The sequence below is a fragment of the Carcharhinus amblyrhynchos genome, chromosome 4 (genome assembly GCF_965287045.1).
Source record: "Carcharhinus amblyrhynchos chromosome 4, sCarAmb.v2.hapA, whole genome shotgun sequence".
Classification (NCBI taxonomy): Eukaryota; Metazoa; Chordata; class Chondrichthyes; order Carcharhiniformes; family Carcharhinidae; genus Carcharhinus; species Carcharhinus amblyrhynchos.
Window position 1 is genome coordinate 85,913,897 of NC_137327.1, and position 15,523 is coordinate 85,929,419.

General features: G+C 41.9%; 1 protein-coding gene across 1 annotated transcript in view; it reads right to left on the reverse strand.

Annotated features, from left to right (window-relative positions):
* The window catches only part of las1l (LAS1 like ribosome biogenesis factor), an 81,621-nt gene that overhangs the window by 64,983 nt on the left and 1,115 nt on the right, over nucleotides 1-15,523 (reverse strand). The window contains exons 2-4 of the mRNA XM_080187449.1: nucleotides 9,171-9,296; nucleotides 7,389-7,458; nucleotides 4,396-4,477 (exon numbers count right to left, since the gene is read on the reverse strand). Of these exons, the coding sequence (XP_080043575.1) occupies nucleotides 4,396-4,477; nucleotides 7,389-7,458; nucleotides 9,171-9,296 (278 nt within the window). The remainder of the gene's footprint in view (nucleotides 1-4,395; nucleotides 4,478-7,388; nucleotides 7,459-9,170; nucleotides 9,297-15,523) is intronic.

Sequence of the window (15,523 nt, forward strand, 5' to 3'; positions counted from 1 at the left end):
CCTGCCATTTTTTTCTTCTAGTACCTCCAGATCAAAAAAAAATCCTTCATAAAACAAAGTCCTATCACCATAAAACTGCTCCACATTTTCCATGTCTCGGGTTCCCAAGAATGGAATTCATGAGATTTGTCATTGTGTAGCTATCAGGAACCCTAAATGAATAGGCTTAACCGAGTAGCAGATACAACTCCAAGAATGCGTCAAAGTCACAGTGTAACTACACTAGCAACATCCAAAATGCCATTTTTCTTTCAAATCTAAAACAACAGATTTTAATGAATAGTGTTTGAAACACAATTCTTATATATGAAAGCATGACTAGCATCACTTATAACACGCAAACCCTAACATCGTCAAAAACTGAAAAGATAGTTAACACAAAATCCCAGAGAAGTCTTTAGTGATACTCATGACTTTCCTTCCTAAATAAACACAAAACAAAGCAAACAATGAAGACCAAACACCAACTTCTACCTTAAGGACAGGCTCACTATAATGCTTTGAGATCAAAAAGCCTGGCAAAAAGGTATTTGGAGACAGTCTGTCAGCAAAGAGCCCTCACATTCAGTACGTGAAGATTCCCAATGACACTTCATATAAAGTATAAAGTCAACAAGTTTCAACGCCACATGTGGAATTGAATCTAATCTCATCTTATGGAACTAAAATGTCATGGGGTGATTTTTGATCAGAGCTCAGTTAGTTAGTAGTTTTCAGGTAGTTAAATAGTAGGGACATCACAACTCTCCCAAAGGTCAAAAACAGGAGTGGAGGAGGAGGAAAAAAAATACATTGCAGCTGGCAGTGAGAATGTGGATTCAGGGACAACTTTCAACAACCATCCCCACATCTATTTAAATAGAAGAGCAATTGCTTCAAATTTAACACTGCAGCTGTAGTTAGAAAAAACATGCCAATTCATGTTAAATATAGATCAAAGTAATTCTGTTCCATTTTGAAAACTGAACTTTAAGGTTAAAGCCATGGCAGCAGCTTTCTTTGGTCTGATTTTCATGTTGTGCTATGCTTCACCAGTTGATCGTCAATAGTAGGGAATTCGAATTTATCTCACTTTCCTGAGATAGGAAGGGAGACTAAACAAGACAGGGCTCTCATTCCTGATTACTGCTTTCAGTACAAGGCTCAGTTTATAGAATACATAAATCATGGCTGCCCTGGAACAAAGTATTCTTGAAGGACTTTAATGAAAGGATTCAGCATTTTAGAATAAACCAAGGCAGCAATTGCAATATAATAAGTAGCTCCTCATTCTCCTCGGGTATTTCTCTTCTTTAACTTGAGCACATCTTCATTATAAACTGAATTTGCTTATGGGATGTTAATTCTATCAGTGTTTCCCAAACATTTTTCCACTGTGACCCCAATTTGAAGTTTGAAAAGGGTTGTTATCGCAGTGAAAGTAGGAGCACACGGGGCAGGGATATCAGTAAAAAAAAAAGCATGCATTTCCCTACATCCTGTTTTGCAGGAGGCAGCAATGGAGTCTTGAAGTTCCTTTCGTCAGGCCACACCCACCAGACCTAGGCAAGAAGCACACGTCGTGGGGCCTCAGTGCCAATCCCAGGACTGTCATCCAAGTCTCTGCTCAACCATTGCTGCCAGAGGAGAGGGAGCTTCCGACTCCGATTGCTCGTTCCACATCCCCCATTGGGGTCACAAGCCAATCCGGGAACACCTGCTGTAACTTCTTGGGCGGCATGGTAGCACAGTGGTTAGCACTGCTGCTTCACAGCTCCAGGGACCTGGGTTTGATTCCCGGCTTGGATCACTATCTGTGTGGAGTTTGCACATTCTCCTCGTGTCTGCATGGGTTTCCTCCAGGTGCTCTGGTTTCTTCCCACAGTCCAAAGATGTGCAGGTTAGGTTGATTGGCCATGCTAAAATTGCCCCTTAGTGTTGAGATGTGTAGGTTAGAGGAATTTGCGGATAAATATGTTGGCATAAGGGGGTAGGACCTGGGTGGGATTGTGGTTGGTGCAGATTTGATGGGCCAAACAGCCTCTTTCTGCACTGTAGGGTTTCTATGATTCTTCCAGTTTCAACAGAAGGTCATTGATGCTAAACTTGGTTTATCTCTCTCTACAGATATTGCCTCATGTGTTAACTGTTTTCATCATTCTGCTTTTGAATTTAACTAACAAGTTTAACTGCTCAAGCTTTCAATACACTGGTTGGGCTTCAGCTGATGAAACAGCCAAACTGGAGCCATACATTTTAAAGGACTTGGAGATGGTGCAAAGGATGTTTACTAGAAGTGGCTCCAAGACCGAGACTTCAGTTGAGCGCAGAGTTCAGGGAGGCTGTAACTGTTCTTAGAGCAGCAAGGATTAGGGAATTTAATATGTATATACAAGGCAGGTCAAGGCCCTCTGATCCTTAAGTTAATCCCACACATTCATGACACTCCTACAACTGGATGGGTACAGGTCCAACAACACAAGCTCGACATTGTCCAAGACAAAGCAACCCACTTGATGGGCATTCACATCCACTCCCTCCATCACCAATGCTCAGCAGCAGCAGTGTGTACTATCAACAAGATGCATTGCAGCAATTCAACAGAAGATCCTTCGACAGCAACTTCCAAAGCCATGACTACTTCCATTTAGAAGGATAAGAGCAGCAGATACATAGGAACACTGCCACCTGCAAGTTACCCTCCAAGCCACTCACCATCCTGACTTGGAAATATATTGACATTCCTTCACGGTTGCTGGGTCAAAATTCCAGAATTCCCCCCATAACAGCGTAGTGGGTCAACTCACAGCACATGGACTGCAGCAATTCAAGAAGGTAGCTCACCACCACCTTCTCAGCATGACATAGATAGGATGCAAGACTGGGCGGAGAAGTGGCAGATGGACTTCAATGCGGATAAATGTGTAGCGGTCCATTTTGGCAGGACCAATGGGATGAAGGAGTACAATATCAAGGGTAGGAGTCTTAGCAGTGTTGAGGAGCTGAAGGACCTTGGGGTCCGGATCCATAGGACGCTCAAATCGGCCTCGCAGGTGGAGGATGTGGTCAAGAAGGCGTACGGTGTACTGGCCTTCATTAATTGAGGGACTGAGTTTAGGAGTCGGGAGGTAATGCTGCAACTTTATAAGACCCTTCTCAGACCCCACTTGGAGTACTGTGCGCAATTCTGGTCGCCTCACTACAGGAAGAATGTGGAGGTTATTGAGAGGGTGCAGAGGAGATTTACAAGGATGTTGCCTAGATTGGGAGGCATGCCTTATGAAGATAGGCTGAGGGAGCTAGGTCTCTTCTCCCTAGAGAGACGAAGGTTGAGAGGTGACCTGATAGAGGTTTATAAAATGTTGAGAGGAAAAGATAGAGTGGATTCTCGGAGGCTATTTCCCAGGGCTGAAATGGTCGCTACGAGAGGACACAGGTTTATGGTGCTGGGAAGCAAGTACAGAGGAGATGTTAGGGGTAAGTTTTTCACTCAGAGGGTGATGAGTGAGTGGAATCGGCTGCCGTCAGTGGTGGTAGAAGCGAACTCACTGGGGTCTTTTAAAACACTTCTGGATGAGTATATGGGATTTAATAGGATTGGGAGTTACAGATAGTTCCATGGCTTGGTAGGTATGGATGTGATCGATGCAACTTCTGGGCCGAAGGGCCTGTTTGTGCTGTAGTGTTCTATGTTCTCAGGGGCAATCATAGATGGGAAATAAATGCTCATCAGCCAGCAACACCCATGTCCCACGAATGAATAAAACAAAACACCATGTTTCACAACATAAGCACTTTTCCTCTCTGGTCCAGTTGAGTGATCAAAATTAGTTCATGAAATAAGAGTGCACAAACAAAAATAGAGTTTGTACAGAATATAGTAGATGAAACTATTTCCAATGACAGGAGGATCAGCAACCAGAAGTTACATATTTAAACTGGAAACAGAACAACAGGAAATACGAGGAAGATCTTTTATGGACCAAATTCTGATGATCGAGAATGCAGTGCCAGAAAGGGAACTTGAATGGGAAAGATTTGCAGGTCTATGGCAAAGGAGAAGAGTGAATGAGCTATTCAGCTGGTCTCAAAGAGCAGGCACAGACATGATAGTCCAAACAGTTATATTTTGTGCTGCGCCATTTTGTGATTCTAGATTTTCATTACTCACACTGTCGGTAGTTCCCAACAACATTAAAAATCAGAAACTGATAGCACAAATGACAGCAATCTAACTTCATTCCTTCAGAGGTGAAATGAGGCAGCGCAAAATGCAGATCTACATCCTACTCTCCTCCAATGGAAACCACTGACAGCAAAGAACAAGGGAAAAATGGACATTACAGACAAAAAGGTGGCAAGACAGGAGACAAGTTCATCAGTTTCTGTTTCAGAAATGCAGAGGATTTTTATTACCTTTTCTGCACCACATTAGCGTGGGGAGTTTCCTATGAGTCAGGTCATGGCGTAGTTTTACTATCCACTCTGGAATATTCATCTAAAAAGCAAAAGGGGAAATTCCTGTGAGCATTTTCACATTAGCCTCCTATTTAGCACTTAAATTGGAAACAAATTCCATTTAGAAATAAAACACTGCAGATGCTGGAAATCTGAAATAAAAACAAAATTCTGGATAAACTCAGGAGGTCTGGCAGCATTTGTGGAGAGAAACAAAGTTAACGTTCCAGATCCAAATGATCCTCCTACAAAACTGAAGCAAAATAGAAATGTACAGAATTATATAGTTGGAAAAGGACAGTGGAGGTGGGACAGACTAGAAGAACAGGGATGGGTCAGAGCAAAGAAGGTATGGATAAATTTGCCCTGGACACAAGACCAAGGGGAGTGATGCCATAAGGGATGGAGAGTGCTAATAGTGATCAAATTTGACATTGCAGAATGCATCACTCAGAGCAACAGAACAGCTAGGGACTGGCAGCCAATTGGGGGAGCATGGGCTTGTGATAGGGCAGGCCAGAGAGCTGAAAAAAATTAACTGTGGGTGGGCCCATAGTCTGTAGCATGCCTGATCGGAAGAAGAGATGTCATTCTTCCCATCTGTGTTGGGCATCACAGGATTATTACAGCAGACCCAGGACTGACACACGGACATGAGCAAGACGCCTATTTGAAATGGCAAGCGACCAAAAGGTTGGGGTCATGCTTATGGACTCAGCAAAGGTGTTCCACAACAAGGTCACCCAGTCTGTGTTTTAGTCTTCCCAATGTAGAGGAGACTACTGTGGATGCTGAAATCTGAAACAGATGCTGTCAGACCTGCTGAGTTCTTCCAGCATTTGTTTGTGTAATGGAGACCGCATTGGGAGGAGCAAGAGTTCTTTTAACAAACATTGTGCTCTTGGATCACAGTGAGACAATGCAAAATAATTTTATTAATCTTAAATCAGGACTGAAGAGAGGAAACACCAAAAGCTTATCCTCTGCACTACCAAATTCTTCAATTCTACTTACCCCACTATCAACAAATAAAGAAACAGGTTGTATCCTCCACTCCCCAAATCATAAGAATTCGAGAAATCCAACAAATGCAGGAGGCGGCCATATGGCCCATCGATTCTGCACCAACAACAACCCCACCTAGATCGTATCCCTGTAACCCCACATATTTACTCAACTAATACCCTAAACTACACATCCAGGGACACTAAGCAGTACTTAAGCATGACCAATGCAGCTAACTTGCACGTCTTTGGACTGTGGAGAAAACCAAAGCACCCAGAGGAAACCCACACAGACACAGAGAACATGCGGACTCTACGTAGACAGTGATCCAAGCCAGGAATTGAACCCAGTTTCCTGGAGCTGAGAGGCAGCAGTGCTACCCACTATGCTATCGTAAGTCATTAATCTTAAAAGGAAATCTAAGATCTTCTGAAGAGGAGGAAAACAAAATGGGAGCTCCCTGAAGGCCTTTACTAAATTGGAGAAGAGCACAGTTAGAGTGAAGACCTTTCTTCAAAAGATTCCCAAGAGTAGATTTTTTTTAACATTATAGTAATGAACCAAGTCCAAAATCTGAGATGAAAAGTCACTCTCCTGATGGTCAGTAAGAAGTATTCAGCCACAAAGACCAGGAATTCCCAAGTTCAGCTGAGATGGGGGTGTAGGGTGCAGGTGGAGAGGTTAACCTTGAAAGGCAAAAGAAAGGCAAAAGAAAAGCGAAAGATGATCTCTACCTTGGGAGATGTAGAAATCCATGCATGTATCAGATTTAGTGTTCAGTGAGAATGAAGAATGGGAGTTTAAGGAGGCAATTGGATCAAATTAACTTCGGCAAGAAACCAGAGAACGAAACTCAGAATGAACACTTTTCTTCAAGCATTCACAACATAGAAAGCACAGCAGAGAAACTATATCAACTACACATACATTTCATACATTAAGTCCAAATAATTTATACACTAGCTAACTGTGGTTGTGTAGAATAACGTGCAAAAGGCCTGTGGAATGCCAAGTGGACAAATAGTGTAGCTATTACTTTCATCCCTTCTGTCAACAGTTTAAAATTTACAAGTTATAAATCTTCTCTCACTTTAAACATGGTCAACCATTTGACAATTTTGAACACAGTTTCCATTCATAGAATTTGGCAGATGTGTTCATCAAACTAAACAGCCAAATACTAAGAGACCTGCACAGAAAACAGTTCACAGTACAAATTGCAAACATGCATATCTATGCACACTTCCTAAATAAAAAATTACATATCCCTATTTATCACGTGAAGAACCAGAGTGGATAAAATGAGGGGGAAAAGAAATGCGGCCAATAAAAAGCAAACCAGCCCCAACAAAGTAAAATCGCCAGGTCACAAGTCACTTGGGGAGAGGAAAAAGAGACACAATGAGTAGAGGAGAACCAACAAATCAGCAAAGCACATTTGGGCCAGGGGCCAAATTGTAGATAAGTGATAACAAGCAAAAACAGCAGTATAGCAAGGCTATCTTTTGTTATAGATTCTCTGTGATTCATTGACCACATCAATAGTACTGCACATTCATCAGTATTTCAATGAAAGTACTGCCATCAATCACTTCTCAAATCTTTTATTGTAGATTTCATTCCTCCCACAAAATGTTTTCCCTTTCTATCATAACATAACTATTTGAGTGCAAACATAAGCCAAACATGGAAAACATTTCAACTGAACATACATCTGTTCTCACTACATACATAAACATACATTCAGGAACCACGGGGAAAAAAAAGGATTGGGTGCGGAAACTGGTTTTTGTTTCCATCCTTCCAAATCTAGCAGCATTGAGACCAGCCTGCAGACCCTCAGTTAAATAAATCAACCATCACAGAAACAGCCAAAATTGTATTGAATTTATTTTAAACAGTTATCATGCAATGTTTATGAGATGCAAAACTAATATTTTACTCACCTCATTTGCCAAACGTTTCAGAGGCACAGCAAGATTTTTCTGCTTCTTCTCAGTAATCAGATTAACAAACCTAAAAAAAAGTTAGTAATCCAACATTGTTAATTATTAATTACTAATATTAGCTGCAGAACTTGATAAACATTAGATAAACATTACTGCAAGTATGTTAATCCAAAACTATCCAACTATCACAGAATCTGCTTGCAATGATCAATGCTTGTGGTAATCATGTAGATGTAGCAGTTAATATTAAAATTACAACTTCAAAACAGATTCAAAGTACAGGCTTTACTTTCAAAGTAACATTGCCCCACTTCCTGTTCATCTGTTCAGTTTGCACTGCACTACTACACAAGTATAGAAAAACATAAGACATCATGAGCAGGACTTTTTTGGATGGTGAGTTTTTGATCCTGTTATCTGAAGAGTCTACAGGGAGTGCATCTCTAAGATCCGAGCTGCCGTGCAGCCATTTAATGCTCCACAAAGCAATATTTTCCATCTGGGGTGGAAATCCCATTTTAGACAGCTGTCAGCCGATCCAATTGGTTTACAGCTCTGTGGTCCCATTGGTGCCAAGTTCAAGCAGTGGTCATTGCTGGGACTTGCAGCCAATTCTGAAAGACAAGAGGTTCTTAATGACTCCACCCAAGTCTTGCTACCAGCAGAGCTTCATTGGCAGATCCCAATGAGGGAGGTTGTGGAAGGTAAGGTTCAAGGGAAGGTTTGTCCTTGTGTGAGGTTACCTACAGAGGGCACAGATGCCTCCTTTTGCTTAACACCTGCTGTGTACTAACAGCTACTGGACTACCCAGCTGGCATGGGCCTCCCCGTGCCACAGATAATATTGTGGTGCGAATGCGATGAGGAACAAATTCAGGCCCAAGGATGAGAAAGTTACCTGATACCTCCACCACACTAAAATGAGAGACTGGCCAGGGTGGGTTACAGGCAGGCATTTCACAAAACCCCAACTCCCCTTACCACCCTCTAACTAGCAGGCAGGTGACTGTAAAATTTGACCTGAGTTTACTTTCTCACAAAAGCATTTTATTAATTATACAAGAATTCTACAGAACTGCAAGGAAACCTGGAATGTTATTGCTTTGTAAGTTCAATGCTATGATATATGAATTTATCGTTTAGTCTGGTTTTCTTTTAATATTACTTCCTAAACTTCTGATTCATAGCTTGTACCTTCAAACACATTATTAGAGCTGCATCTGTCAGCTGCAGAGAAGCAAAATATTAATTTCCAATATATCCATCAATCAAAATCACTGTTTTCTTTTCAGGCTATGGTAGTTTTGGTTCATTTTGTGCCAAAGGTCAAATCTCTGTTCACCTGAAACACGGGGTGGCTTATGGATCCAGTCATTTTCACCACGCATTCAAAGTAATTGCAAGTGCTCAAAGTGAAATGGACAGTCTTCTCCTTAAAAAGCACAAACACTGTTGAAATAGTTGCTCCCAGTCAAGAAAAAGGATTGTGGGATAGAATTAGTCTGAAGGCTACTGAAGTAGAAAAACGGAGGAATTAGCCAAGATTGCCTCTCCTAATTGACCAGTGATTCCAGTTCGGATTATACATGTCCGTCGAGGTCACAGGTTCAGCTTTACATTTGGACAAATTATCAAAGTGCTACAGGACCAAGAAACTGTATCCCAAGCATAAAAACAGTGCTTGTAGAAAAGAGAAAAAACTGTATGGAGAAAGGGCACAAAAAGCTAATTTCTAAAGGGAACCTCAACATGCGAAATAAGTTCACACACAAACATTACCTGACAAGGGCAAGCCCATATGAAAGGATCAGCTCACTGGATGCCGTTTCCCCAGCCTCATCCTGAAGTTTACACTGCATGAGGGCTTCAGTGCATTCCACAGCAAGCGGGGTACTACTGCCATACCTACAAAACGGAAAGAAAAAATATAAACACCATTAAGAATCACAGAATACAACACGAGGCTAGGGGGAAAGATTGGAACGGGGGATTAGTTTCAGATCACACTACTAAAGATCCGACAATCACAACGGGTCGAATGGCTTCCATCTGCACTGGAAATATATACACAATTCCAACAAGCAGCACCAGTGGCCGATCGTTGCTGGAGCTTCTTACACTGCCTACACAGACAAAGGATGCAGGTTCCATGTTGTTTAAAGTTTAAGGTTATTTAATAGTGCCACAAGTAGGCTTACATTAACATTACAATGAAGTTACTGCAAAAGTCACCACACTCCAGCACCAGTTCGGGTATGCTGAGGGAGATTTTAGCATGGCCAATGCACCTAGCCAGCACATCTTTTGAAAGTGCGAGGAAACCGGAGCACCCAGAGAAAACCCACACAGACTCGAATAGAATGTGCAAACTCCACACAGACAGTGACCCAAGCTGGGAATCGAACCCAGGTTCCTGGTACTATAAGGCAGCAGAGCTAACGACTGTCACCGTGATGCCCAGTAGTCTCCTGACGTTTAGTTTTCACAATCATTTTCAAATCCGGCCCAACTTCATTTCATCTGTGAAATTTGAAAAGTTGATGTGTATGCCAAACAAAGTTTTTGCTCAAATTAGAGGGAGGTATACAGTGGTGATGCCCAGGTGTCTCCAATCTTTCTCAAAAGTCAGAGATGGACCATGGGAAAGAAATCAGGAGTAAAGTTGATGCAGTTTTCCAGCTCAAATGTGAGAACAGGAAATGGCATTTATACAGCATGATGTACCAGAAAAAGAAAGGGGGAGCCCGAACTGAAACGAAGACTGTTCCATATGTTCAGAAAAGAGGTTAGGCTTTCCTCTTTATTGATGCAGATTTTGAACGATTAGACATTCACAATGAAAAAGGAACAGATAAGACCAGGAAACTATAAACTACTTAAAGTGAAGAACATCAGGAACTTAATCAGAGAACACAGCTTTACGGCTATTCAGAAAACATAGCTTTAAGGTTACTAACAAAAAAAGCCGGAGAATTTTTTGAAAAGAACATCTAAAATTCACTATGTGAAAGGATGATAGAAACAGATTCAACAGGAATAGTTAGAAGAGAATTGGATAAATATTTGAAAGAAAAAAATGCAGGGTTATGGGAAAAGAACATGGGAAGAAGACTATTTAAATAGCTCTACCAAAATACTGACACAGGGACAGTGGTCAAACAGCTCACTGGCATTGAATATATGAGCAGGGAGGTTATGCTAAAGCTGTATAACAAGCTCATTAGGCCACAGCTGGAGGACTGTATGCAGTTCTGATCAGCACACTATAGGAAGGACGCAACCACTTCAGAGAGGGAGCAGAGAAGATTTACCAGGATGTTGCCTGGGCTTGAGTGTTTCAACTATGAAGAAAGGATGGCTACATTGGGGTTGTTTTCCTTACAACGGAGAAGACTGAGGAGGTGCATGATTTGGAGTACAAAATTATGATAGAAAAGGTAGATAGGAAGGAACATTTGCCCCAATAACCAGGGGGCATAGATTTATGGTAAGGGACAGAAGATTTAGAGAGGACTTGAGGAAAAGCTCTCTGTGGGTCCGGGGATTTTGCAACTCACTGCCTGAAAGGGTGATAGAAGCAGGAACCCTCAATATTTAGGTGAGCACTTGAAACACATAGCATACAAGGCTATGGATCATGTGCTGGAAAATAGGATTAGTATGGATAGGTGCTTGATGGCTGGCGCAAACACAATGGGCCAAAGGATCTCTTATTTTGTGCTGTAAAGCTGTATGACTGTGTGTTTTGTGCCATCTGAAGTGGAATGCAAAGGTAACCCCCAGTTTCATTTTTCCTGCAACAAGTTGTCACCTCAAACTGCTCTCCCCTGCCTCTGCTTATCTTCTCCATCCTCATCTTCGATAAGTACGAGAAACACATGGATTTTATCTGTCACCAAGAATCAGGCCTCCTTTAACATGCTCTTTTAAACCGTTAATCAAGCTTTTGACCATCTGCTTTATTAGTTCCTTAGGTGGTTTACCGTCAAATTTTATTTGATAATTTTCCTGGAAGTGTCTTGGGATATTTTATTACATTGAAAGTACTACTGAACAAAGATATCAGCAGAAGTCTCAGCATAATGCTAATCTCACATCTGAGCATTAGCTGAACATTACCAGAGGTACAATTTATTGGCATGGTTTCAATATTATGATTTTTCAGAATACCATTTTTATTTTTGTCTCTCACTTTTCTTGGGACTTTTGCACTTTTTTTGAGTTTTTGTTTATTTGGGCCAGTACATGGAGCTTTCGTCTTCAGCTCCAAGTCCAAGCTAAACCATGCACAGATCTTAGAGGTACTGACCACAGAGTTGAATGCAAAGGCTTTTAGTTTAATTATACATTTAAGCACTTTGACTGTTTTTTTTCACAGCACACTTGGGGGCTGTTCACAACACACATTGCGAACCACTGTTCTAGGGGAGTCTGATCATAACATGAAAATTTCTTATTCAGTGTGGCCTGAATTAAGGTACAAAATCAGATCAAATAAATTAGGAAACTAGGTTAAAAGTTAGGGCAGTAGAGATGCAGTGACAGACTTTTAAACAGGTATTTAACATTCCTCAGCAAAGATTTATCCCGGTGAGAAAGAAAGACTCTGAGAAGGACGCACCACCCATACCTGAATTAACAAATAGAGTATCAAACTGAAAGAAATATTGTACAAATCTGCAAAGATTAATGGTAGGTCAGATGATCAGTCAAATTTTAAAAAACAGCAAAAAATGACTAAATTAGAAAAGGGGAAAGTAAAATATGAGTTAGCTCGTAATATAAAAACAACTAGTATGTGTTTCTACAAGCATTTAAGTAAGAGTAAATAAAGCATTGATTCCCTAGAAAGAGAGCCTGACATCTTGACAACGGAAAACAAGGAAATGGTCAAGGACTTAAGCTGGTATTTTATGCCTGTCTTCATGTGAAAATATCCCAAAGTTACTTGAAAATCCAGAAGATAACAAGACGGAAGAATTTAAAACAAATCAGTAACACCTACGTGGATGCCTACTGTGCAGAGGAAGGCCATTTGGCCCATCAAGTCTGTATTGACAACAATCCTGCCCAAGCCCTACCTATTTACCCTGCTAGTCCCCCAACAGTAAGGGCAAATTTAGCATGGCCAATCAACCTAACCTGCTCAGCTTTGGAGTACGGGAGGAAATTGAGCATGCAAAGGAAACTCACGCAGACACAGGGAGAATATGCAAACTCCACACACAGTGACCCAAGGCCAGAAATGAGCTCTGGTTCTTAGCCCTGTGAGGCAGCAGCGCTAGCCACTGTGCTGCCCACAGAGGTGAGCTGTGTCATCAAAAATTTGGCAGATGAACAATGAGGGGAAATGTGAACTTGCCCACTTTGGTAGGAAGAACAGAAAAGCAGAACACTTTAAACGGACAGGGATGGCAGAACTCTCGTAACAGAGGCGTCAGGGTGTCCTAGCAAATGGACAACAAAAGTTAATATGCAGGTACAGCAAGTGATTAGGAAGGCATATAGAATGCTGTGTTTCTAAAATACAAAATTAGGGAAACATTGTGTTGGCAGGAGCACATTTGAAATCTATGTACAGTTTTGGTTTCCTTATGTGGGAAAATACATGATTCCATTAGAAGCAATTCAGGGGAAGTTTATTCGACTCATTCCTTGGATAAAAGGCTTATCCTTCAGGTGATCAGGAAGGCAAATGGGATGCTGGCCTTTATAGCGAATGTAAAAGCAGGGCGGTCTTGCTGCAACTGTACAGGTTACTGGTGAGGCCGCAGCTGGAGTACTGTGTGCAGTTTTGATTGCCGCACTTGCGCAAGGGTATTTTGGCCTTGGAGGGAGTGCAGAGGAGGTTCACTTGGCTGATACCGGAGATGAGGGGGTTGGACTATGAAGAGAGGCTGAATAGACTGGGTTTGTACTTGTTGGAGTTTAGAAGGATGAGGGGGGATCTTATAGAGACGTATAAGTTAATGAAGGGGATGGGCTAGATGGCCTACTCCTGCTCCTATTTCTTATGTTCTTATGTTCTATGAAGAAAAGTTGAACAGGTAGGACCATTAGAGTTTCAAAGAATGAGAAATGGCCTTCTTGAAGCACAAGATCCTGAGAGAACTTTTTGGTAGCATGGATACTGGGAGGACATTTTGTATTCTGAGGCAGACTAGAAACAAAGGAGAAGATCAATTTTTTAAAATCGCAGAGGTCCATTACCTTGTGAAATTGTCTTCACAGGGAGCAGTGGAGGCTGGATCATTGAATTTATTCAAGTCTGAGGTAGATCAATTTTTGATAGACAAGGATTACAGGGGAACAGATAGAAAAGTGGAGCTGAGACTACATCCCAAATGGCCATGATCTTACTCAAGACTGGATGGCATACTCCTGCTCCTATATTTCTCACTTGTGACCTCCCATTTGGAGCCATAAGTTCAAAGAGAAATCTTGGTTCAATGAGTGCAACTGAGAATAAACATTCAACATCCAATTCAACCATCAGATCAACAGAATGTCTGCAGCCAAAATACTAACCAAAGCATATCACATTCAACAGTATAGTATTTCCCTCAGTGTTGAGTTACAGTGCATTGTTCATTTAGGTCATGACTAACTGAAGTTGGAGTGGTTTTCATTCTGGGTTACAGGTGGCAAAGGTTGATGAGTTTGCTGTCCTGTTGATCTCCAACCTGCACATAATATGCGAGAGGTGCAGAATTGCAATGAGGAAACTGGAAAAAAGAATTGGTGTAATGACAAGCCTTTTTGTCTGCAGTGTTTACAAAGTTTGCTACTGTTACAATTTACTGGCAGCACTGATCACTACACTCCTACCTGCTTCAGAGACATTAATATCTGCAAAAGACACCTCAAGCACTTCAGTACCACGACCAGTGGTATTTCACAAGATCCTCTAAATCCAGTGGCAAAGAGACAGTCTAACAGCAACATCCTTTTCCAAGCCAACATTATCATTCTAAAGACTCAGAACCAATTGCGTTGGGCAAGGCATGTCATATATACACACTTCACTGCATCACAAGTCCACAGATAACCTCATGATGCTCCATTTCTCCAGCTTCCATCCTAAACACGTTAAAGAAGCCATCCCCTACAGACAAGTCCTCCATACACGCAGGATCTGCTCAGATGAGGAGAATTGCAACAGACACCTACAGATGCTGAATGACACCCTCATAAGAACAGAATATGGCGCTTGACTCGATTGACAGTTCCGACGTGCCACAGCGAAAAACTATATTGACCTCCTCAGGAGACAAACACAGGACATGCTGGACAGAGTACTCTTCGTTGTCCAGTAATTCCCCGGAGCAGAGAAGCTACAACATCTTCTCCGGTGCCTTCAACATGTCATCAATGAAGACAAACATCTCATCAAGGCCATCCTCACACCCCCGCTTCTTGCCTCCAAACAAACACACAACCTCAAACAGGCCATTGTCCGCAGGAACCTACCCAGTCTTCAGGAGAACAGTGACCATGTCACCACACAGCCCTGCCACAGCAACCTCTGCAAGATGAGCCGTATCATTGACAAGGATGCCATCATCTCATATGCAAACACCATCCTCGAGGTATGTCCTTGAGGATGGCCTCAACCAAGATCTTGGGTTCATGTCACACTGTCTAACGCCCACAGCTTGCCAAATCTCACGAATTGCCCTGGCTGGAGACAATACACACCTCTTTGGCCTGTGTTGAATTGTCTGTACCTTTAAGACTTGATTACCTGTAAATACTCACATTCCAAACATTATCTCGTAAATAGAGTTTACGTCTATATATGCCCTGTTTATGAACACAGTTCCTCACACACCTGAAGGTGTGACATTCTGAACGATTGTGCAATCAAATAAACCTGTTGGACTTTAACCTGGTGTTGAGAGACTTCTTACTGTGCTTATCCCAGTCCAATGCCAGATTCTCCACATTATGCATGTATTCCTGACACCCGAAGCAACTTATCTACTTGGAGCTCAGTTGCTGCAGGACAGCGGAAACACTTTTGGAATGCTCTGAAACACATCTCTGAAGAACTCAAAGTTACCCACCAACTTATGGGAGACCCTGTTTTGGGGCCGAGTCTGCGTACAGATCACACATTGGACTTACCAGCC